A 25,291-nucleotide genomic window follows, 5' to 3' on the forward strand; every position below is an offset into this window, starting at 1 on the left:
TGGAAGCCGTAGGAAGTGCAATTTGACCCCATATACACTGTATATTGGATAGGCAATGAGTTGAAAAACTACAAACCTCAGATTTCCCACTTCCTGGTTGGATTCTTTCTCCGGTTTTTGCCTGCCAGATGAGTTATGTTATACTCACAGACATCATTCAAACAGTTTTAGAAACTTCAGAGTGTTTTCTATCCAAATCTACTAATTATATGCATATTCTAGCTTTTAGGACTGAGTAGCAGGCAGTTTACTCTGGGCACCTTTTTATCCAAGCTTCTCAATTCTGCCCCCCTGTCCCAAAGAAGTTAAGAACAAATTCTTGTTTAAAATTATGTGCAGATCAACTCTGAACTCCCTCAGCACCCGTTTGGGTAACACAAAACCTTAATATTAGCGCTGTGTCTATGTGTGTGTGTTGTTTTTGACTGTGTGTGTGTGTGTGTGTTGTTTTTGACTGTGTGTGTGTGTGTATGTGTGTTATTTTTGACTGTGTGTGTGTGTGTGTTGTTTTTGACTGTGTGTGTGTGTTGTTGTTGTTTTTGACTGTGTGTGTTGTTTTTGACTGTGTGTGTTGTTTTTGACTGTGTGTGTGTGTGTGCGTGAGTTGTTTGTGACTGTGTGTGTGTAAGTGTGTTGTTTTTGACTGTGTGTGTGTGTTGTTTTTGACTGTGTGTGTGTAAGTGTGTTGTTTTTGACTGTGTGTGTGTGTGTGTGTAAGTGTGTTGTTTTTGACTGTGTGTGTGTTGTTTTTGAGTGTGTGTATGTGTGTTGTTTTTGACTGTGTGTGTGTGTTGTTTTTGACTGTGTGTGTGTGTTGCTTTTGACTGTGTGTGTGTGTGTGTGTGTGTGTGTGTGTGTGTGTGTGTGTGTGTGTTGTCTGTATTTCTACAGATGGAGTGCTACTCATAGACCCAGAATACCTAAAAGACAGAAAAGGTAAGCCGTGTGTGTGTGTGTGTCAGAGTGTGAGTTCTAATTTCATGATTTTCCTTGAAATATCAATAATTTATTCATATTCCATTATATATCTCCTCTCTCCTCTCTCCTCTCTCCTCTCTCTCTTCTCTCCTCTCTTTTCTCTCCTCTCTCTTCTCTCTCTCTCTTCTCTCCTCTCTCCTCTCTCCTCTCTCCTCTCTCTTCTCTCCTCTCTCCCCTCTCTCCTCTATCTACTCTCCTCTCTCTCCTCTCCTCTCTCCTCTCTCCTCGCTCTCCTTTCTCTCTCCTCTCTCTTCTCTCCTCTCTTTTATCTCCTCTCTCTCCTATATCTACTATCTCCTCTCTCTTCTCACATCTCTCTCCACATCTCTCTCCTCTATCTACTCTCCTCTCTCCCCTCTCCTCTCTCCTCTCTCCTCGCTCTCCTTTCTCTCTCCTCTCTCTTATCTCTTTTATCTCCTCTCTCTCCTCTATCTACTCTCTCCTCTCTCCTCTCTCCTCTATCTACTCTCTCCTCTCTCCTCTCTCTTTTCTCTCCTTTTTATCTACTCTCTTCTCTCTCCTTTCTCTCTCCTCTCTCTCCTCTATCTACTCTCTCCTCTCTCCTCTCTCCTCTCTCTCCTCTCTCTTCTCTCTCTCCTCTCTCTCCTCTCTCTCCTCTCTCTCCTCTTTTCTCTCTCTCCTCTCCCTCCTCTCTCCTCTCTCTCCTCTCTCCTCTCTCTTCTCTCTGTCACCTCCTCCCTCTTTTCTCTTCCTTCCCCAGTCTTTGTGACTCTGACCTGCGCGTTCCGATATGGTAGAGAGGACCTGGACGTTCTGGGCTTGTCCTTTAGGAAAGACCTCTATATCTCCACCTTCCAGGCCTTCCCTACCCTCACCACAGAGGAAGGTAAACCACTCAGCCGGCTGCAGGAACGACTGCTGAAGAAACTAGGCCAGCACGCCCACCCATTCAGCTTCACTGTGAGTTCTATAGACGGACACACTGTACCGCAAACACACACCCGTTAAATGACCTGAATGTGAGGTCAACAAGTTAAGCACATCCTAGCTTTGTGTTTAATTCTGTCTGACTGTGTTGTGTGTCGATGTCTCAGATCCCTCAAAATCTGCCCTGCTCAGTCACTCTACAGCCAGGACCAGAGGACACAGGGAAGGTACAGAGACCGCGCACACGCACACGCACACGCACCATACACACACACACACACACACACACACACACACACACACACACACACACACAAACTTTTTATCCAATGTCTGCATCTCCCTTTCTCTCCATCTCTCTCTGTCTCTATTTCCATTTCTATTTCCCTCTCTCACTCTCTCTGTCTCTCCCTCTGTCTACCCCTCTCTCTCTCTCTCTCTCTCTCTGTCTACCCCTCTCTCTCTGTCTACCCCTATTTCTGTCTATCCCTCTTTCTGCCTCTCCCTCACTTTCTCTCGCTCTCCCTCCCTCTCTCTCTGTCTCTCTCGCTCTCCCTCCCTCTCTCTCTGTCTCTCTCGTTCTCCCTCCCTCTCTCTGTCTCTCCCTCTCTCTCTCTCTCCCTCCCTCTCTCTGTCTCTCCCTCTCTCTCTCTGTCTACCCCTATTTCTGTCTCTCCCTCTTTCTGCCTCTCCCTCACTTTCTCTCGCTCTCCCTCCCTCTCTCTCTGTCTCTCTCGCTCTCTCTCCCTCTCTCTCTGCCTCTCCCTCTCTCTCTCTGTCTACCCCTCTCTCTCTGTCTACCCCTATTTCTGTCTCTCCCTCTTTCTGCCTCTCCCTCACTTTCTCTGGCGCTCCCTCCGTCTCTCTCTGTCTCTCTCTCCCTCTCTCTGCCTCTCCCTCTCTCTCTCTGCCTCTCCCTCCCTCTCTCTCTGTCTCTCTCGCTCTCTCTCTCCCTCTCTCTGTCTCTTCCTTACTTTCTCTCTCTGTTCAGGCCTGTGGAGTAGACTTTGAGGTCAGAGCCTTCTGCGCTAAGACTGTAGAGGAGAAGATACATAAAAGGTAAGATTGTAGTCTGTAGACTGTAGACTGTAGTCTGTAGACTGTAGACTGTAGAGGAGAAGATACATAAAAGGTAAGACTTTAGACTGTAGACTGTAGACTGTAGTCTGTAAACTGTAGACTGTAGAGGAGAAGATACATAAAAGGTAAGACTTTAGACTGTAGACTGTAGACTGTAGTCTGTAAACTGTAGACTGTAGAGGAGAAGATACATAAAAGGTAAGACTGCAGTCAGTAGACTGTAGACTGTAGAATGTAGTCTGTAGACTGTAGTCTGTAGTCTGTAGACTGTAGTCTGTAGACTATAGACTGTAGAGGAGAAGACACATAAAAGGTAAGATTGTAGACTGTAGACTGTAGACTGCAGAGGAGAAGATACATAAAAGGTAAGACTTTAGACTGTAGGCTGTAGACTGTAGACTGTAGTCTGTAGACTGTAGACTGTAGTCTGTAGACTGTAGACTGTAGATTGTAGTCTGTAGACTGTAGACCGTAGACTGTAGACTGTAGTCTGTAGACTGTAGACTGTAGACTGTAGTCTGTAGTCTGTAGATTGACGGGAATTTAAATGGAATTGACTCCAAACCCTGATATGTTGATAATCCTAGTGGTTGAGGGGTTTGTTTTACGGTTGTATGGTCTGTCTTGTATTTTTCTCCTGTGTGTTATGACAGGAACTCAGTGCGTCTGGTGATCCGTAAGGTGCAGTACGCCCCAGAGAAGCCTGGTCCTCAGCCCATGGTGGAGACAACACGATCCTTCCTACTGTCAGATAGATCCCTACACCTAGAGGCCTCCCTGGATAAAGAGGTAGGATATACACACACACACACACACACACACACACACACACACACACACACACACACACACACACACACACACACACACACACACACACACATACACACATACACACATTACACCTAGAGGCCTCCCTGGATAAAGAGGTAGGATACACACACACACACACACACACACACATGGCAACACTCATTACACCTAGAGGCCTCCCTGGATAAAGAGGTAGGATACACACACACACACACACACACACACACACACACACACACGGCAACACTCTTTACACCTAGAGCTCACTGGACGAAATAGAGGTACACTCACATACACACACACATGAATTTGTAAAAAGCGTTCTACAAATAATATTTGATTGATTGGTTATAGCAGATGAAAAAAGGGGGGGGAATTTATGTTCTGTTGCTAGGCTACCTGCCTTCATATTCTATCTCTATCGCTCTCTATCTATAAAAACAGAAATATATTTAACCTCTTTTAACTAGGCAAGTCAGTTGAGAACAAATTCTTATTTACAATGACGGCCTACCTCGGATGACGCTGGGCCAATTGTGCGACTTCCAATGGGACTCCCAACCACGGCTGGTTGTGATACAGCCTAGATTCGAACCAGGGTGTCTGTAGTGACAACTCTAGCACTGAGATGCAGTGCCTTAGACCGCTGCGTCATCTCTCTATCTCTCTATCTATCTATCTATCTATCTATCACCGCAAGTCACATAGAAAACAGGAGCTGCCTCCACCATCCCAGCACCATTTACACTGAAACATTTCATCATCATCAAATCACCTCTGATTGGTCCAATACAGTGACAACTAAAAGATACCAAAAACTATTTAGTCCAATCAACTTAAGCTAAATATGTGGCTGTCCATGGTTCTGATATGTGTGTGTGTGTGCATTCGTGCAAGTAGAAAAAGCATGTTGTCTCACCCTACTGGTGTAGAGAAACACCAATGCCATCCTCCTCTTTCATGTTGCTTAAACTGTCTATGACTGTCATACAGTACACGCTTTAAGTTGTTGTTGTCTTATGCTATCTGGCTAAAATGCTTGCTGGCTAGCCTAACTTTCTTTCATGGGTAATTATGCGCTCGGCCAGCTAGTTGACATGAGAACAACTACTGGAGAACAACAACTCAACGAGATGCAACAATTCAAGTTGTTTCTGTTGATGACGTATTTCTCTGTGATTGGTGTGAAGCCAAATGCTCGCTGGCTTCCCGTGACACTTGTTTTTGGTTCGACAGGACCATTCTCAGCTGAGCTCACTCAGTTTAGCTCAACTCTGATTTTCTAGATGCTCGCAGGCTTCCCTTGCATTCAATGCTACGGGCGGCAGCAATATCATTCTCTTTTTAACCAGACAGCATCAGATAGATGGTCTGTCCAGACAGCATCAGATAGATGGTCTACCCATACAGAGCCAGAGGGGCTGTTTCTCTGTCCAGACAGCATCAGATAGATGGTCTACCCATACAGAGCCAGAGGGCAGCTGTTTCTGAAAGATGGTCTACAGAGAGAGAGGCACCAGTGAGATACATTCAGCCTCTTGCGAATTGAAGAGGAATTATGAAACACAGAGTGATGAAATATACATTATTTGATGTTTTCTGGGGAAGCCTGGCTTCCCTTGGCATCCATGAGTACACACCACTGGTCACAAGCTTGAGGTATCATTGCATGCTAGGAATAAGGGACCAAATACTACACTTTTACTACTTTAATACACATAAGTGAAATTTTGGTCCCCTAAAATGGGGGAACCATGTCAAAAAAGTGCAGTAATTTATAAACGGTTCACCCGATATGGATGAACATACCCTCATATTAAAGAGGGGATACCTAGTCAGTTGTACAACTGAACGAAATGTGTCTTCCGCATTTAACCCAAACCCTCTGAATCAGAGAGGTGCGGGGGGGGGGGGGGGGGGGACAGTGGGTTAACTACCTTGCTCAGGGGCAGAACTTTACCTTGTCAGCTCTGTGATTCAATCCATCAACCTTTCGGTTACTGGCCCTACACTCTAACCACTAGGCTACCTGCCACCCCTACACTCTAACCACTAGGCTACCTGTCTCCCCTACACTCTAACCACTAGGCTACCTGCCACCCCTACACTCTAACCACTAGGCTACCTGCCACCCCTACACTCTAACCACTAGGCTACCTGTCTCCCCTACACTCTAACCACTAGGCTACCTGCCACCCCTACACTCTAACCACTAGGCTACCTGTCTCCCCTACACTCTAACCACTAGTCTACCTGCCACCCCTACACTCTAACCACTAGGCTACCTGCCACCCCTACACTCTAACCACTAGGCTACCTGCCACCCCTACACTCTAACCACTAGGCTACCTGTCTCCCCTACACTCTAACCACTAGGCTACCTGCCACCCCTACACTCTAACCACTAGGCTACCTGCCACCCCTACACTCTAACCACTAGGCTACCTGTCTCCCCTACACTCTAACCACTAGGCTACCTGCCACCCCTACACTCTAACCACTAGGCTACCTGTCTCCCCTACACTCTAACCACTAGGCTACCTGCCACCCCTACACTCTAACCACTAGGCTACCTGCCACCCCTACACTCTAACCACTAGGCTACCTGCCACCCCTACACTCTAACCACTAGGCTACCTGTCTCCCCTACACTCTAACCACTAGGCTACCTGTCTCCCCTACACTCTAACCACTAGGCTACCTGCCACCCCTACACTCTAACCACTAGGCTACCGGTCTCCCCTACACTCTAACCACTAGGCTACCTGCCACCCCTTCACTCTAACCACTAGGCTACCTGCCACCCCTTCACTATAACCACTAGGCTACCTGCCACCCCTACACTCTAACCACTAGGCTACCTGTCTCCCCTACACTCTAACCACTAGGCTACCTGCCACCCCTACACTCTAACCACTAGGCTACCTGTCTCCCCTACACTCTAACCACTCGGCTACCTGTCTCCCCTACACTCTAACCACTAGGCTACCTGCCACCCCTACACTCTAACCACTAGACTACCTGTCTCCCCTACACTCTAACCACTCGGCTACTTGTCTCCCCAACACTCTAACCCCTAGGCTACCTGTCTCCCCTACACTCTAACCACTAGGCTACCTGCCACCCCTACACTCTAACCACTAGGCTACCTGTCTCCCCAGCATTCTAACCACTAGTCTACCTGCCACTAGTCTACCTGCCACTAGTCTACCTGCCACTAGTCTACCTGCCACCCCTACACTCTAATTTATAAACGGTTCACCCGATATGGATGAACATACCCTCATATTAAAGAGGGGATACCTAGTCAGTTGTACAACTGAACGAAATGTGTCTTCCGATTTAACCCAAACCCTCTGAATCAGAGAGGTGCGGGGGGGGGGGGGACAGTGGGTTAACTACCTTGCTCAGGGGCAGAACTTTACCTTGTCAGCTCTGTGATTCAATCCATCAACCTTTCGGTTACTGGCCCTACACTCTAACCACTAGGCTACCTGCCACCCCTACACTCTAACCACTAGGCTACCTGTCTCCCCTACACTCTAACCACTAGGCTACCTGCCACCCCTACACTCTAACCACTAGGCTACCTGTCTCCCCAGCATTCTAACCACTAGTCTACCTGCCACTAGTCTACCTGCCACTAGTCTACTTGCCACTAGTCTACCTGCCACCCCTACACTCTAACCACTAGTCTACCTGCCACTAGTCTACCTGCCACTAGTCTACCTGCCACCCCTACACTCTAACCACTAGTCTACCTGCCACTAGTCTACCTGCCACTAGTCTACCTGCCACTAGTCTACCTGCCACTAGTCTACCTGCCACTAGTCTACCTGCCACTAATCTACCTGCCACTAGTCTACCTGCCACTAGTCTACCTGCCACTAGTCTACCTGCCACTAGTCTACCTGCCACTAGTCTACCTGCCACTAGTCTACCTGCCACTAGTCTACCTGTCACTAGTCTACCTGCCACTAGTCTACCTGCCACTAGTCTACCTGCCACTAGTCTACCTGCCACCCCTACACTCTAACCACTAGTCTACCTGCCACTAGTCTACCTGCCACCCCTACACTCTAACTACTAGTCTACCTGTCTCCCCAGCATTCTAACCACTAGTCTACCTGCCACTAGTCTACCTGCCACAAGTCTACCTGCCACTAGTCTACCTGCCACTAGTCTACCTGCCACTATTCTACCTGCCACTAGTCTACCTGCCACTAGTCTACCTGCCACTAGTCTACCTGCCACTAGTCTACCTGCCACTAGTCTACCTGCCACTAGTCTACCTGCCACCCCTACACTCTAACCACTAGTCTACCTGCCACCCCTACACTCTAACCACTAGGCTACCTGCCACCCCTACACTCTAACCACTAGGCTACCTGCCACCCCTACACTCTAACCACTAGGCTACCTGTCTCCCCTACACTCTAACCACTAGGCTACCTGCCACCCCTACACTCTAACCACTAGGCTACCTGCCACCCCTACACTCTAACCACTAGGCTACCTGTCTCCCCTACACTCTAACCACTAGGCTACCTGCCACCCCTACACTCTAACCACTAGGCTACCTGTCTCCCCTACACTCTAACCACTAGGCTACCTGCCACCCCTACACTCTAACCACTAGGCTACCTGCCACCCCTACACTCTAACCACTAGGCTACCTGCCACCCCTACACTCTAACCACTAGGCTACCTGTCTCCCCTACACTCTAACCACTAGGCTACCTGCCACCCCTACACTCTAACCACTAGGCTACCTGTCTCCCCTACACTCTAACCACTAGGCTACCTGTCTCCCCTACACTCTAACCACTAGGCTACCTGTCTCCCCTACACTCTAACCACTAGGCTACCTGCCACCCCTTCACTCTAACCACTAGGCTACCTGCCACCCCTTCACTATAACCACTAGGCTACCTGCCACCCCTACACTCTAACCACTAGGCTACCTGTCTCCCCTACACTCTAACCACTAGGCTACCTGTCTCCCCTACACTCTAACCACTAGGCTACCTGCCACCCCTACACTCTAACCACTAGGCTACCTGTCTCCCCTACACTCTAACCACTAGGCTACCTGCCACCCCTTCACTCTAACCACTAGGCTACCTGCCACCCCTTCACTATAACCACTAGGCTACCTGCCACCCCTACACTCTAACCACTAGGCTACCTGTCTCCCCTACACTCTAACCACTAGGCTACCTGCCACCCCTACACTCTAACCACTAGGCTACCTGTCTCCCCTACACTCTAACCACTCGGCTACCTGTCTCCCCTACACTCTAACCACTAGGCTACCTGCCACCCCTACACTCTAACCACTAGACTACCTGTCTCCCCTACACTCTAACCACTCGGCTACTTGTCTCCCCAACACTCTAACCCCTAGGCTACCTGTCTCCCCTACACTCTAACCACTAGGCTACCTGCCACCCCTACACTCTAACCACTAGGCTACCTGTCTCCCCAGCATTCTAACCACTAGTCTACCTGCCACTAGTCTACCTGCCACTAGTCTACCTGCCACTAGTCTACCTGCCACCCCTACACTCTAATTTATAAACGGTTCACCCGATATGGATGAACATACCCTCATATTAAAGAGGGGATACCTAGTCAGTTGTACAACTGAACGAAATGTGTCTTCCGATTTAACCCAAACCCTCTGAATCAGAGAGGTGCGGGGGGGGGGGGGACAGTGGGTTAACTACCTTGCTCAGGGGCAGAACTTTACCTTGTCAGCTCTGTGATTCAATCCATCAACCTTTCGGTTACTGGCCCTACACTCTAACCACTAGGCTACCTGCCACCCCTACACTCTAACCACTAGGCTACCTGTCTCCCCTACACTCTAACCACTAGGCTACCTGCCACCCCTACACTCTAACCACTAGGCTACCTGTCTCCCCAGCATTCTAACCACTAGTCTACCTGCCACTAGTCTACCTGCCACTAGTCTACCTGCCACTAGTCTACCTGCCACCCCTACACTCTAACCACTAGTCTACCTGCCACTAGTCTACCTGCCACTAGTCTACCTGCCACCCCTACACTCTAACCACTAGTCTACCTGCCACTAGTCTACCTGCCACTAGTCTACCTGCCACTAGTCTACCTGCCACTAGTCTACCTGTCACTAGTCTACCTGCCACTAGTCTACCTGCCACTAATCTACCTGCCACTAGTCTACCTGCCACTAGTCTACCTGCCACTAGTCTACCTGCCACTAGTCTACCTGCCACTAGTCTACCTGCCACTAGTCTACCTGCCACTAGTCTACCTGCCACTAGTCTACCTGTCACTAGTCTACCTGCCACTAGTCTACCTGCCACTAGTCTACCTGCCACTAGTCTACCTGCCACCCCTACACTCTAACTACTAGTCTACCTGCCACCCCTACACTCTAACCACTAGTCTACCTGCCACTAGTCTACCTGCCACCCCTACACTCTAACTACTAGTCTACCTGTCTCCCCAGCATTCTAACCACTAGTCTACCTGCCACTAGTCTACCTGCCACAAGTCTACCTGCCACTAGTCTACCTGCCACTAGTCTACCTGCCACTATTCTACCTGCCACTAGTCTACCTGCCACTAGTCTACCTGCCACTAGTCTACCTGCCACTAGTCTACCTGCCACTAGTCTACCTGCCACTAGTCTACCTGCCACCCCTACACTCTAACTACTAGTCTACCTGCCACCCCTACACTCTAACCACTAGTCTACCTGCCACTAGTCTACCTGCCACTAGTCTACCTGTCACTAGTCTACCTGCCACTAGTCTACCTGCCACTAGTCTACCTGCCACTAGTCTACCTGCCACTAGTCTACCTGCCACTAGTCTACCTGCCACTAGTCTACCTGCCACTAGTCTACCTGCCACCCCTACACTCTAACTACTAGTCTACCTGCCACCCCTACACTCTAACCACTAGTCTACCTGCCACTAGTCTACCTGCCACTAGTCTACCTGTCACTAGTCTACCTGCCACTAGTCTACCTGCCACTAGTCTACCTGCCACTAGTCTACCTGCCCCTAGTCTACCTGCCACTAGTCTACCTGCCACTAGTCTACCTGCCACTAGACTACCTGCCACTAGTCTACCTGCCACCCCTACACTCTAACCACTAGTCTACCTGCCACTAGTCTACCTGCCCCTAGTCTACCTGCCACTAGTCTACCTGCCACTAGTCTACCTGCCACTAGTCTACCTGCCACTAGTCTACCTGCCACTAGTCTACCTGTCTCCCCTACACTCTAACCACTAGTCTACCTGCCACTAGTCTACCTGCCACTAGTCTACCTGCCACTAGTCTACCTGCCACCCCTACACTCTAACCACTAGTCTACCTGCCACTAGTCTACCTGCCCCTAGTCTACCTGCCACTAGTCTACCTGTCTCCCCTACACTCTAACCACTAGTCTACCTGCCACTAGTCTACCTGCCACTAGTCTACCTGCCACTAGTCTACCTGCCACCCCTACACTCTAACTACTAGTCTACCTGCCACCCCTACACTCTAACCACTAGTCTACCTGCCACTAGTCTACCTGCCACTAGTCTACCTGTCACTAGTCTACCTGCCACTAGTCTACCTGCCACTAGTCTACCTGCCACTAGTCTACCTGCCACTAGTCTACCTGCCACTAGTCTACCTGCCACTAGTCTACCTGCCACTAGTCTACCTGCCACCCCTACACTCTAACTACTAGTCTACCTGCCACCCCTACACTCTAACCACTAGTCTACCTGCCACTAGTCTACCTGCCACTAGTCTACCTGTCACTAGTCTACCTGCCACTAGTCTACCTGCCACTAGTCTACCTGCCACTAGTCTACCTGCCCCTAGTCTACCTGCCACTAGTCTACCTGCCACTAGTCTACCTGCCACTAGACTACCTGCCACTAGTCTACCTGCCACCCCTACACTCTAACCACTAGTCTACCTGCCACTAGTCTACCTGCCCCTAGTCTACCTGCCACTAGTCTACCTGCCACTAGTCTACCTGCCACTAGTCTACCTGCCACTAGTCTACCTGCCACTAGTCTACCTGTCTCCCCTACACTCTAACCACTAGTCTACCTGCCACTAGTCTACCTGCCACTAGTCTACCTGCCACTAGTCTACCTGCCACCCCTACACTCTAACCACTAGTCTACCTGCCACTAGTCTACCTGCCACTAGTCTACCTGCCACCCCTACACTCTAACCACTAGTCTACCTGCCACTAGTCTACCTGCCCCTAGTCTACCTGCCACTAGTCTACCTGCCACTAGTCTACCTGCCACTAGTCTACCTGCCACTAGTCTACCTGCCACCCCTACACTCTAACCACTAGTCTACCTGCCACTAGTCTACCTGCCACTAGTCTACCTGCCACCCCTACACTCTAACCACTAGTCTACCTGCCACTAGTCTACCTGCCACTAGTCTACCTGCCACTAGTCTACCTGCCACTAGTCTACCTGCCACTAGTCTACCTGCCACTAGTCTACCTGCCACCCCTACACTCTAACCACTAGTCTACCTGCCACTAGTCTACCTGCCACTAGTCTACCTGCCACCCCTACACTCTAACCACTAGTCTACCTGCCACTAGTCTACCTGCCACTAGTCTACCTGCCACTAGTCTACCTGCCACTAGTCTACCTGCCACTAGTCTACCTGCCACCCCTACACTCTAACCACTAGTCTACCTGCCACTAGTCTACCTGCCACCCCTACACTCTAACCACTAGTCTACCTGCCACTAGTCTACCTGCCACTAGTCTACCTGCCACTAGTCTACCTGCCACCCCTACACTCTAACCACTAGTCTACCTGCCACTAGTCTACCTGCCACTAGTCTACCTGCCACTAGTCTACCTGCCACTAGTCTACCTGCCACTAGTCTACCTGCCACCCCTACACTCTAACCACTAGTCTACCTGCCACTAGTCTACCTGCCACTAGTCTACCTGCCACTAGTCTACCTGCCACCCCTACACTCTAACCACTAGTCTACCTGCCACTAGTCTACCTGCCACTAGTCTACCTGCCACCCCTACACTCTAACCACTAGTCTACCTGCCACTAGTCTACCTGCCACTAGTCTACCTGCCACCCCTACACTCTAACCACTAGTCTACCTGCCACTAGTCTACCTGCCACCCCTACACTCTAACCACTAGTCTACCTGCCACTAGTCTACCTGCCACTAGTCTACCTGCCACTAGTCTACCTGCCACTAGTCTACCTGCCACTAGTCTACCTGCCACTAGTCTACCTGCCACTAGTCTACCTGCCACCCCTACACTCTAACCACTAGTCTACCTGCCACTAGTCTACCTGCCCCTAGTCTACCTGCCACTAGTCTACCTGCCACTAGTCTACCTGCCACTAGTCTACCTGCCACTAGTCTACCTGCCACTAGTCTACCTGCCACTAGTCTACCTGCCACCAAAGCTGACAGTCAGCGCTTTAACTGAATAGTCATTATATCATTTCCAATCCAAAGTGCTGCAGGACAGAGACAAAACAACAAACGTTGTCACTGTCACAATATTTTGGAGCTCACTGTATATTGACCCCCAACCCCTCCCCTTTATCTCTCATTCTTATTCTCTCTCTTTCATCCTCTCTTTCTGCCCCTCTCTTTCTCCCCCTCTCTTTCTCTCCCTCTCTCTCCCCTCTCTTTCTCCCCCTCTCTTTCTCTCCATCTCTCTCCCCTCTTTTTCTCCCCCTCTCTTTCTCTCCCTCTCTCTCCCCCTCTCTTTCTGCCCCTCTCTTTCTCCCCCTCTCTTTCTCCCCCTCTCTCTCTCTCCCTCTCTCTCCCCTCTATTTCTCTCCCTCTCTCTCCCCTCTCTCTCTCTCCCCCTCTCTTTCTCCCCTCTCTTTCTCTCCCTCTCTCTCCCCTCTCTTTCTCTCCCTCTCTCTCCCCCCTCTCTCTCTCTCTCCCCCTCTCTTTCTCCCCTCTCTTTCTCCCCTCTCTTTTTCTCCCTCTCTTTCTCCCCCTCTCTTTCCCCTCTATTTCTCTCCCTCTCTCTCCCCTCTCTTTCTCTCCCCTCTCTTTCTCTCCCCTCTCTTTCTCCCCCTCTCTTTCTCTCCCTCTCTCGCCCCCTCTCTTTCTCTCCCTCTCTCTCCCCTCTCTTTCTCTCCCTCTCTTTATCCCCCTCTCTTTCCCCTCTATTTCTCTCCCTCTCCCCTCTCTTTCTCTCCCCTCTCTTTCTCTCCCCTCTCTTTCTCCCCCTCTCTTTCTCTCCCTCTCTTTCTCTCCCCTCTTTCTCTCCCCTCTCTTTCTCCCCCTCTCTTTCTCTCCCTCTCTCGCCCCCTCTCTTTCTCTCCCTCTCTCTCAGCTCTACTACCATGGAGAACCTATCAGTGTGAATGTCCATGCAACCAACAACTCCACCAAAACAGTCAAGAGGTTGAAAATCTCAGGTAAGACACACGCATGTCCTCAGACCAGGGGTTATGGTATCCTCATACCAGGGGTTATGGTATCCTCATACCAGGGGGTATGGTATCCTCAGACCAGGGGGTATGGTATCCTCAGACCAGGGAGTATGGTATCATCAGACCAGGGGGTATGGTATCCTCAGACCAGGGGGTACGGTATCTTCAGACCAGGGGGTACGGTATCCTCAGACCAGGGGGTACGGTATCCTCAGACCAGGGGGTATGGTATCCTCAGACCAGGGGGTATGGTATCCTCAGACCAGGGGTTATGGTATCCTCAGACCAGGGGGTATGGTATCCTCAGACCAGGGGGTATGGTGTCATCAGACCAGGGGGAATGGTATCCTCAGACCAGGGGGTATGGTATCTTCAGACCAGGGGGTATGGTATCCTCAGACCAGGTGGTATGGTATCCTCAGACCAGGTGGTATGATATCCTCAGACCAGGGGGTGTGGTATCCTTAGAACAGGGGGTATGGTATCCTTAGAACAGGGGGTACGGTATCCTCAGACCAGGGGGTACGGTATCCTCAGACCAGGGGGTACGGTATCCTCAGACCAGGGGGTATGGTATCCTCAGACCAGGGGGTGTGGTATCCTTAGAACAGGGGGTATGGCGTTATTGGAAACTCACGCTGTTCTGCGGGCAGGCCTGATGGTTTTGGAGTACAGCAGAAAGGACTTTATGCAGCAGGATAGGAGAATTAACGTAGCAGGATAGGAGAATTAACATAGCAGGATAGGAGAATTAACGTAGCAGGATAGGAGAATTAACATAGCAGGATAGGAGAATCAACGTAGCAGGATAGGAGAATTAACGTAGCAGGATAGGAGAATTAACATAGCAGGATAGGAGAATTAACATAGCAGGATAGGAGAATTAACGTAGCAGGATAGGAGAATTAACATAGCAGGATAGGAGAATCAACGTAGCAGGATAGGAGAATTAACGTAGCAGGATAGGAGAATTAACGTAGCAGGATAGGAGAATCAACGTAGCAGGATAGGAGAATTAACGTAGCAGGATAGGAGAATCAACGTAGCAGGATAGGAGAATTAACGTAGCAGGATAGGAGAATTAACGTAGCAGGATAGGAGAATTAACGTAGCAGGATAGGAGAATCAACGTAGCAGGATAGGAGAATTAACGTAGCAGGATAGGAGAATTAACATAGCAGCATAGGAGAATTAACGTAGCAGGATAGGAGAATTAACGTAGCAGGATAGGAGAATTAACGTAGCAGGATAGGAGAATTAACGTAGCAGGATAGGAGAATCAACGTAGCAGGATAGGAGAATTAACGTAGCAGGATAGGAGAATTAACATAGCAGGATAGGAGAATTAACATAGCAGGATAGGAGAATCAACATAGCAGGATAGGAGAATTAACATAGCAGGATAGGAGAATTAACATAGCAGGATAGGAGAATCAACGTAGCAGCATAGGAGAATTAACGTAGCAGGATAGGAGAATTAACATAGCAGGATAGGAGAATCAACGTAGCAGCATAGGATAATTAACATAGCAGGATAGGAGAATCAACGTAGCAGGATAGGAGAATCAACGTAGCAGGATAGGAGAATTAACATAGCAGGATAGGAGAATCAACATAGCAGGATAGGATAATTAACATAGCAGGATAGGAGAATTAACATAGCAGGATAGGAGAATCAACGTAGCAGGATAGGAGAATTAACATAGCAGGATAGGAGAATTAACATAGCAGGATAGGAGAATTAACATAGCAGGATAGGAGAATCAACATAGCAGGATAGGAGAATCAACATAGCAGGATAGGAGAATCAACATAGCAGGATAGGAGAATTAACATAGCAGGATAGGAGAATTAACATAGCAGGATAGGAGAATCAACATAGCAGGATAGGAGAATCAACATAGCAGGATAGGAGAATCAACATAGCAGGATAGGAGAATCAACATAGCAGGATAGGAGAATTAACATAGCAGGATAGGAGAATTAACATAGCAGGATAGGAGAATTAACGTAGCAGGATAGGAGAATTAACATAGCAGGATAGGAGAATTAACGTAGCAGGATAGGAGAATTAACATAGCAGGATAGGAGAATCAACATAGCAGGATAGGAGAATTAACATAGCAGGATAGGAGAATCAACGTAGCAGGATAGGAGAATTAACATAGCAGGATAGGAGAATTAACATAGCAGGATAGGAGAATTAACATAGCAGGATAGGAGAATTAACATAGCAGGATAGGAGAATTAACGTAGCAGGATAGGAGAATTAACATAGCAGGATAGGAGAATTAACATAGCAGGATAGGAGAATCAACATAGCAGGATAGGAGAATCAACATAGCAGGATAGGAGAATCAACATAGCAGGATAGGAGAATCAACATAGCAGGATAGGATAATCAACATAGCAGGATAGGAGAATTAACGTAGCAGGATAGGAGAATCAACGTAGCAGGTTAGGAGAATTAACGTAGCAGGTTAGGAGAATCAACGTAGCAGGATAGGAGAATCAACGTAGCAGGTTAGGAGAATTAACGTAGCAGGTTAGGAGAATCAACGTAGCAGGATAGGAGAATTAACGTAGCAGGTTAGGAGAATTAACTTAGCAGGTTAGGAGAAGGGTTAGGGTTAGCTAAAATGCTAAAATTGTCCCAGACTAGGGCTGTTATGGTGACCGTATGTAACGGTTTTCTTCTGGTGAAAGAGAGGCGGACCAAAATGCAGTGTGGTTATTTTTGTACGTCTTTAATAAAGATGAAAATACAACAATCTACAAAACAAGAAACGTGAAAAAACCAAAACAGTCCTATCTGGTGCCACAAAGACAGGAACAATCACCCACAAAACCCAACACAAAACAGGCTACCTAAATATGGTTCCCAATCAGAGACAATGACCAAGACCTGTCTCTGATTGAGAACCATATCAGGCCAAACATAGAAATAGACAAACCAGACACACAACATAGAATGCCCACCCAGCTCACGTCCTGACCAACACTAAAACAAGGAAAACACACAAGAACGATGGTCAGAACGTGACACCGTATTACTGCCACTCCGGCATTCACAAGTCTTGACCACAGTCAAATTCCACGTGACCGGTGAGTCATGGTATCTAGGCTTCTCCAAAACTGCCCTCTGATGGCCATTAGTTATCTACCAAATTTGATAACAGCTCATTACTAATGTCCTGGTAGTAACAGCTAATTACTAATGGCCTGGTAATAACAGCTAATTACTAATGGCCTGGTAATAACAGCTAATTACTAATGGCCTGGTAATAACAGCTAATTACTAATGGCCTGGTAATAACAGCTAATTACTAATGGCCTGGTAATAACAGCTAATTACTAATGGCCTGGTAATAACAGCTAATTACTAATGTCCTGGTAATAACAGCTAATTACTAATGGCCTGGTAATAACAGCTAATTACTAATGGCCTGGTAATAACAGCTAGTTACTAATGTCCTGGTAATAACAGCTAATTACTAATGTCCTGGTAATAACAGCTAATTACGAATGGCCTGGTAATAACAGCTAATTACTTATGTCCTGGTAATAACAGCTAATTACTAATGGCCTGGTAATAACAGCTAATTACTAATGGCCTGGTAATAACAGCTAATTACTAATGGCCTGGTAATAACAGCTAATTACTAATGTCCTGGTAATAACAGCTAATTACTAATGGCCCAGTAAATAGCACTCTATTGTGCATCTAATCCACACGTTTCAAACTCATTAGACGGAGGGAAAGTCTGCGGGTGCTCCTCCCTGGTACTTGATAAATAAACTTACGTATCGTCCTCACGGCCTTCGTCAGAGCTTTTGTGATTATTTTTAAATTAGCACCCTTATGTAGACCTAGCCACACCCACATCCGCTCCAGGCATCGAAGGGGGTTGGAGGCAAAGGAAAAACAAATCGGTGTTACCAAATATAACAATATGCATTTCATAATTATTCGTATAAAGTGTGTAAATAAGACGTATTCAACACGTCTGTAAAACCACAATGAGGACATAGCAAGTTTTCCTTCATCATTGGGTACATCGTACTAAAAACATCAGAGTAATCTTAAATAGGCACTTAATTCATGTTCAAATTCACAACATAACATACATAGTGTCACGCTCGTCGTAATGAGTAGACCAAGGCTCAGCGTGTGTAGAGTTCCACATATTTTTAATAAATCAAAACTCAAACAAAAACAATAAAGCACAAACGAAACGTGAAGCTACTGGTGTGCACACCGGCAACGAACTGTAGACAAGACCCCACAAACACAATGGGGAAAATGGCTACCTAAATATGATCCCCAATCAGAGACAACGATAAACAGCTGCCTCTGATTGGGAACCATACTAGGCCAACATAGAAATACATTTCACCTAGATGACCCACCCTAGTCACTATCACGCCCCAATCCAACATAGATAATAAACAGCTTTCCATGGCCAGGGCGTGACACATAGGCATTTCATCATTAAGTCCTTTAGGAAATAATGTCTGGAGAGTGAAAATCCTAAAACATTCTCTTTTACTCAGAGTATTATTAATATCTCCTCCCCTGTCTGATATCTTAACTTTCTCTATGCCACAAAATATAAAGTTCACTGATTCTCTGTGTAATGGTTTTCTTCTTCCTCTGACGAGGAGTAGGAAATATCGGACCAATGCGCAGCGTGGTAAGTGTCCATAATATATTTAATAAACTGAACACAGAATACAAAAGAAGAAGCAAAATAAATGAAAACCGAAACAGTTCTGTATGGAAAACACAGACACAGAAAACAACTACCCACAAATCACAGTGGGAAAACAGGCTGCCTAAGTATGGTTCTCAATCAGAGACAACGAATGACAGCTGCCTCTGATTGGGAACCATACTAGGCCGAAACATAGAAATACAAAACCTAGAATACAAAACATAGAATGCCCACCCAAACTCAAACCCTGACCAAACTAAAACAGAGACATTAAAAAGGAACAAAGGTCAGGACGTGACACTCTGTCTGAGAGAACGAGAGGTTTTACCTACTTAACACAGCCCACGTGGACATTTAATAATGTAGATAAATGGGTGGTGGAGCACATAATAATGTCATTTATTTGGAACCGTTTTCCTGTGTGTGGGTGGCAGAAATATTCACACTTCATCATGTTGTTGCACTGTGCGCATCCTCTGCATTTATAGCTACCATTCAGAAGAGGGCGTAAAAGAGCCTGGCTCGTTTTCTTTTGTGGTTGGCTGTTGGCATGAGACAATTTATCGCGTAAATTGCTACCTCTCCTATATACAATAAGTGGTGGGTTCTTAAATTCAGCTGGAATAACTGGGTCCGATGATAAAACATGCCAGTGTTTCTTGACAGCATCTCCCACTTTGCGCGAGTTCAAAGTATATGTGGTGGTGAACATTCCAGTGTTCTTTAGCTTCAGCGGGTCTTTTTTGTAGCAGTTCATCTCGTGTGTTTTCCAATGCCAAATGAAGAGCTTCATCCACACATTGTGGTGAATAGCCTCTTCACAGAAACCTACTGTGCATCTCCGCTGATTTTTCTAGATAGTCCTCTGTGGCGTGTCATATACGGCTCCGTCTGAGAAACTGGCTTCTAGGAAGTCCTCTTTTTAATGGCTCAGGATGGAAGCTGTCCCCCTGTAATAGAGTATTTCTGTCCGTTTCTTTTCTATACAGAGTTGTAAACAGGCTTCCATTTGATTTCTCAATCCACATACCAAGGTAATGACCACGTTGAGTGTCACGTTCAATAGTGAATTTGAGATGGGGGTCAATGTCATTGAGTAATGCCATAAAGTCTGACAGCTCTCTCTACTACAGCGTGTCTCCTACAGCGTGTCTCCTACAGCGTGTCTCCTACAGTGTGTGTGTGTTTCCTACTGTGTTAACCCTCTCTCTCTCCCCTGCTGCAGTTCGCCAGTATGCTGACATTTGTCTGTTCAGTACGGCTCAGTACAAGTGTCCTGTTGCACAGGAAGAGGCAGAGTGAGTCCCCTTCTCTCCATCCCTGTCTCCTTCTCTCCAAACCTCTCTCTCCATCCCTGTCTCCTTCTCTCCAAACCTCTCTCTCCATCCCTGTCTCCTTCTCTCCAAACCTCTCTCTCCATTCCTGTCTCCTTCTCTCCAAACCTCTCTCTCCATCCCCGTCTCCTTCTCTCCAAACCTCTCTCTCCAAACCTCTCTCTCCATCCCTGTACCCTTCTCTCCATCCCTGTCTCCTTCTCTCCATCCCTGTCTCCTTATCTCCAAACCTCTCTCTCCATCCCCGTCTCCTTCTCTCCAAACCTCTCTCCATCCCTGTATCCTCTCTATCCCTTTATCCTTCTCTCCAAACCTCTCTCTCCATCCCTGTCTCCTTCTCTCCATCCCTGTCTCCTTCTCTCCATCCCTGTCCCCTTCTCTCCAAACCTCTCTCTCCATCCCTGTCCCCTTCTCTCCAAACCTATCTCTCCATCCATGTCTCCTTCTCTCCAAACCTCTCTCTCCATCCTTGTACCCTTCTCTCCATCCCCGTACCCTTCTCTCCATCCCTGTCTCCTTCTCTCCATCCCTGTCTCCTTCTCTCCAAATCTCTCTCTCCATCCCTGTATCCTTCTCTCCAAACCTCTCTCTCTATCCCTGTACCCTTCTCTCCATCCCTGTCTCATTCTCTCCATCCCTGTCTCCTTCTCTCCAAACCTCTCTCTCCATCCCCGTCTCCTTCTCTCCAAACCTCTCTCCATCCCTGTATCCTCTCTATCCCTTTATCCTTCTCTCCAAACCTCTCTCTCCATCCCTGTCTCCTTCTCTCCATCCCTGTCTCCTTCTCTCCATCCCCGTCTCCTTCTCTCCAAACCTCTCTCTCCATCCCTGTATCCTTCTCGCCATCCCTTTATCCTTCTCTCCAAACCTCTCTCTCCATCCCTGTCTCCTTCTCTCCATCCCTGTCTCCTTCTCTCCATCCCTGTCCCCTTCTCTCCAAACCTCTCTTTCCATCCCTGACCCCCTCTCTCCAAACCTATCTCTCCATCCATGTCTCCTTTTCTCCAAACCTCTCTCTCCATCCTTGTACCCTTCTCTCCATCCCCGTACCCTTCTCTCCATCCCTGTCTCCTTCTCTCCATCCCTGTCTCCTTCTCTCCAAACCTCTCTCTCCATCCCTGTCTCCTTCTCTCCATCCCTGTATCCTTCTCTCCATCCCTGTCCCCTTCTCTCCATCATTGTCTCCTTCTCTCCAAACCTCTCTCTCCATCCCTGTCCCCTTCTCTCCAAAACTCTCTCTCCATCCTTGTCTCCTTCTCTCCAAACCTCTCTCCATCCCTGTCTCCTTCTCTCCAAACCCTTCTCTCCATCCCTGTCTCCTTCTCTCCAAACCTCTCTCTCCATCCCCGTCTCCTTCTCTCCATCCCCGTCTCCTTCTCTCCAAACCTCTCTCTCCATCCCTGTCCCCTTCTCTCCAAACCTCTCTCTCCATCCCTGTCTCCTTCTCTCCAAACCTCTCTCTCCATCATTGTACCCTTCTCTCCATCCCTGTACCCTTCTCTCCATCCCTGTCTCCTTCTCTCCATCCCTGTCTCCTTCTCTCCAAACCTCTCTCTCCATCCCTGTCTCCTTCTCTCCATCCCTGTATCCTTCTCTCCATCCCTGTCTCCTTCTCATCCTCCTTCTCTTCTTCTTTGTCTCGTCTGTGAGAGAGAGAGAATAATGCAGGCATAGTGTGTGGCCAAACAGACACTCACTTTCAGTAGTGTTTTTAATAGTTTTGTTGTATTATTTCTGCCTATCTTCTACCTCATATTGTATGGCCCTCTATGACATCACCCAACCCCCTTTCTGCTGGCACTACCATGCCAGAATACCCCTCTCCTCCCCACCCCCCATCTACCCCTTCTCAACAGCCATAGGTAACCTCATCTTATCCCGTCTAGTAACATCACAGCCCCTTGTCTCCTTGTTATGACATCTTAGAGTCAGTGTTTCCCCCCCCCTGTACTGTAGTTTTACAGGTGACTGATGTAGTTCTGCACAGATGTGACACCTACAAAAAGTCTGTGGGCCGTGCCTCCGACCGGTGAGTAGAGGAGGAGCGACTGGCTAGGCCTTGACCCAAAATGGCCGCCCAAGACGTAACCCCCAGAGCTCCCAGACCCAGACCTCCCCAAAACCCCAGTACCTGTCTTGATTTTTGATCCACCAAAACTTTCCCTCGTGGCCTAAATCGAGATGCCCGACCTCCCACTCTGATAACTATCCTCCTTGTCCCCTGTTATTCAGTCCTCCACAATAAGCCACTGGCCCCAAAACCCAATATCCTTTCTCTCAAATGAAGAGGATTCTCTCCCAGTCTAGTCCCCTTCAATGCCCCTCTCCCTCCCTGTTCCAGCATCTCACAGATCCTTTCTTTTCCTCTCTTCTTTCCTTACTGCTTCCCCAGCGTTGTCCTATACAAGAGGGACTAGGAACCCATCACATATAACATAAATAATCAATCATTTTCTCTCTCTCACCATCCTCCACAGTGACCAGGTGTCCCCCAGCAGTACGTTCTGTAAGGTGTACACCCTGACTCCCACGCTCACCAACAACCGAGAAAAGAGAGGCCTGGCTCTGGATGGCAAGCTGAAGCACGAAGACACCAATCTGGCCTCCAGCACTATGTAAGACATTACATAGAGAGCGGGAGAGAGAGAGAGACTAGAGAAAGACATGAGAGAGAGAGAGCGAGAGAGAGAGAGAGAGAGACTAGAGAAACACATTATAGAGAGAGAGAGAAAGAGAGAGAGAGAGACATTACAGAGCGAGAGAGAGAGAGAGAGACTAGAGAAACACATCACAGAGAGAGAGAGAGAGAGACTAGAGAAACACATCACAGAGAGATAGAGAGAGAGAGAGACTAGAGAAACACATTAGAGAGAGAGAGAGACTAGAGAAACACATTAGAGAGAGAGAGAGAGAGAGAGAGAGAGAGAGAGACATTACACAGAGAGAGAGAGACTAGAGAAACCCATGAGAGAGAGAGAGACATTACACAGAGAGAGAGAGACGAGAGAAACACATTAGAGAGAGAGAGAGAGAGAGAGAGAGAGAGAGAGACATTACAGAGAGAGAGAGAGACTAGAGAAACACTACAGAGAGAGAGAGAGAGAGACTAGAGAAACACATTACAGAGAGAGAGAGAGACTAGAGAAGCACATTATAGAGAGAGAGAGAGAGAGAGAGAGAGACTAGAGAAACACATTACAGAGAGAGAGAGAGAGAGACTATAGAAACACATTACAGAGAGAGAGAGAGAGAGGGAGAGAGAGAGAGAGAGACTAGAGAGACAGAGAGACGAGATAGACAGAGAAAATACCTGGGCCCTGACAGACCTGGGCCCTGACAGACCTGGGCCCTGACAGTAAATCTCAGTAAGACAAAAATAATGGTGTTCCAAAAAATGTCCAGTTGCCAGGACCACAAATACAAATTCCGTCTAGACACTGTTGCCCTGGAGCACACAAAAACTATACATACCTTGGCCTAAACATCAGCGCCACAGGAAACTTCCACAAAGCTGTGAACGATCTGAGAGACAAGGCAAGAAGGTCCTTCTATGCCATCAAAAGGAGCATAGAACTCTAAAAATACTTAAATCAGTTATAGAACCCATTGACCAACAAATTGAGACTCTGCATGCAGAATTCTGCAAAAATATCCCCCATGTACAACTTAAAACACCAAATGATGCATGCAGAGCAGAATTAGGCCGATACCTGCTAATAATCAAAATCCAGAAAGGAGCTGTTAAATTCTACAACCACCTAAAAGAAAGCGATTCCCAAACCTTCCTTAACAAAACCATCACCTACAGAGACATAAACCTGGAGAAGAGTCCCCTATGCAAGCTGGTCCTGAGTCTCTGTTCACAAACTCAAACACACCCACAGAGCCCCAGGACAGAAACACAATTAGACCCAAACAAATCATGAGAAAACAAAAAGATAATTACTTGACACATTGGAAAGAATTAACAAAAAAAAACAGAGCAAACTAGAATGCTATTTGGGCCTAAACAGAGAGTACACAGCGGCAGAATACCTGACCACTGTGACTGACCCTAAATTAAGGAAAGCTTTGACTATGTTCAGACTCAGTGAGCATAGCCTTGCTATTGAGAAAGGCCGCCGTAGGCAGACATGGCTCTCAAGAGAAGACAGGCTATGTGCTCACTGCCCACAAAATGAGGTGGAAACTGAGCTGCACTTCCTAACCTCCTGTCCAATGTATGACCATATTAGAGACATACAGTATTTCCCTCAGATTACACAGATCCACAAAGAAATACCACAGTGTGCATCACAGCAGCAAGATTTCTGACCTGTTGCCACAAGAAAAGGGCAACCAGTGAAGAACATCGTTACGAAACTGTATATAGACAATTACATTTGAAATGTCTATTCCTTTGGAACTTGTGTGTAATGTTTACTGTACATTTTTTAGTTCACTTGCTTTGACAGTGTAAACATGTAAACTTGAATTGAAGAGAGAGGAAGAGAAGAGAGAAGCGAGGAAGCGAGGAGAGAGGTGAGAAAGAGAGGAGAGCGGAAGCGAGGAGAGAGGAGAGAGCACACATTCAGAAAGTATTCAGACCCCTTGACTTTTCTCATGTTGTTACGTTACAGTCTTACTCCAAAATTGATTAAATTGTTTTTTTTTCCCTCATCAATCTACACACAATAACCCATAATGACAAAGAAAAAATAGATTTTGAAATGTTTGCAAATGTATTACTAATAAAAAAATGGAAATATCACATTTACATAAGTATTCAGACCCTTTACTCAGTACTTTGTTGAAGTACCTTTGGCAGTGATTACAGCCTCGAGTCTTCTTGGGTATGACTCTACAAGCTTGGGACACCTGTATTTGGGGAGTTTCTCCCATTCTATGCAGTTCCTCTCAAGCTCTGTCAGGTTGGGTAGGGAGCATCGCTGCTCCGCAATTTTTAGGTCTCTCCAGAGATCGTCTCCGATCGTTTTGAAGTCTGGGCTCTGTCACTCAAGGACATTCAGAGACGTGTCCAAAAGCCA

At 47.5% G+C, this 25,291-nt stretch overlaps 1 protein-coding gene across 5 annotated transcripts in view; it reads left to right on the forward strand.

The window, feature by feature from the left end:
• The window catches only part of LOC110531449 (arrestin red cell), a 92,550-nt gene that overhangs the window by 61,428 nt on the left and 5,831 nt on the right, over window positions 1-25,291 (forward strand). For all 5 annotated transcript variants that reach the window (XM_036987320.2, XM_036987321.2, XM_090183523.1 and 2 more), the window contains 8 exons: window positions 892-936; window positions 1,700-1,899; window positions 2,034-2,093; window positions 2,858-2,925; window positions 3,600-3,735; window positions 14,116-14,200; window positions 20,156-20,228; window positions 22,742-22,879. In XM_036987320.2, the coding sequence (XP_036843215.1) occupies window positions 892-936; window positions 1,700-1,899; window positions 2,034-2,093; window positions 2,858-2,925; window positions 3,600-3,735; window positions 14,116-14,200; window positions 20,156-20,228; window positions 22,742-22,879 (805 nt within the window). The remainder of the gene's footprint in view (window positions 1-891; window positions 937-1,699; window positions 1,900-2,033; window positions 2,094-2,857; window positions 2,926-3,599; window positions 3,736-14,115; window positions 14,201-20,155; window positions 20,229-22,741; window positions 22,880-25,291) is intronic.

Source organism: Oncorhynchus mykiss, chromosome 9 (assembly GCF_057628025.1).
Source record: "Oncorhynchus mykiss isolate SJ-2025 chromosome 9, ASM5762802v1, whole genome shotgun sequence".
NCBI lineage: Eukaryota > Metazoa > Chordata > Actinopteri > Salmoniformes > Salmonidae > Oncorhynchus > Oncorhynchus mykiss.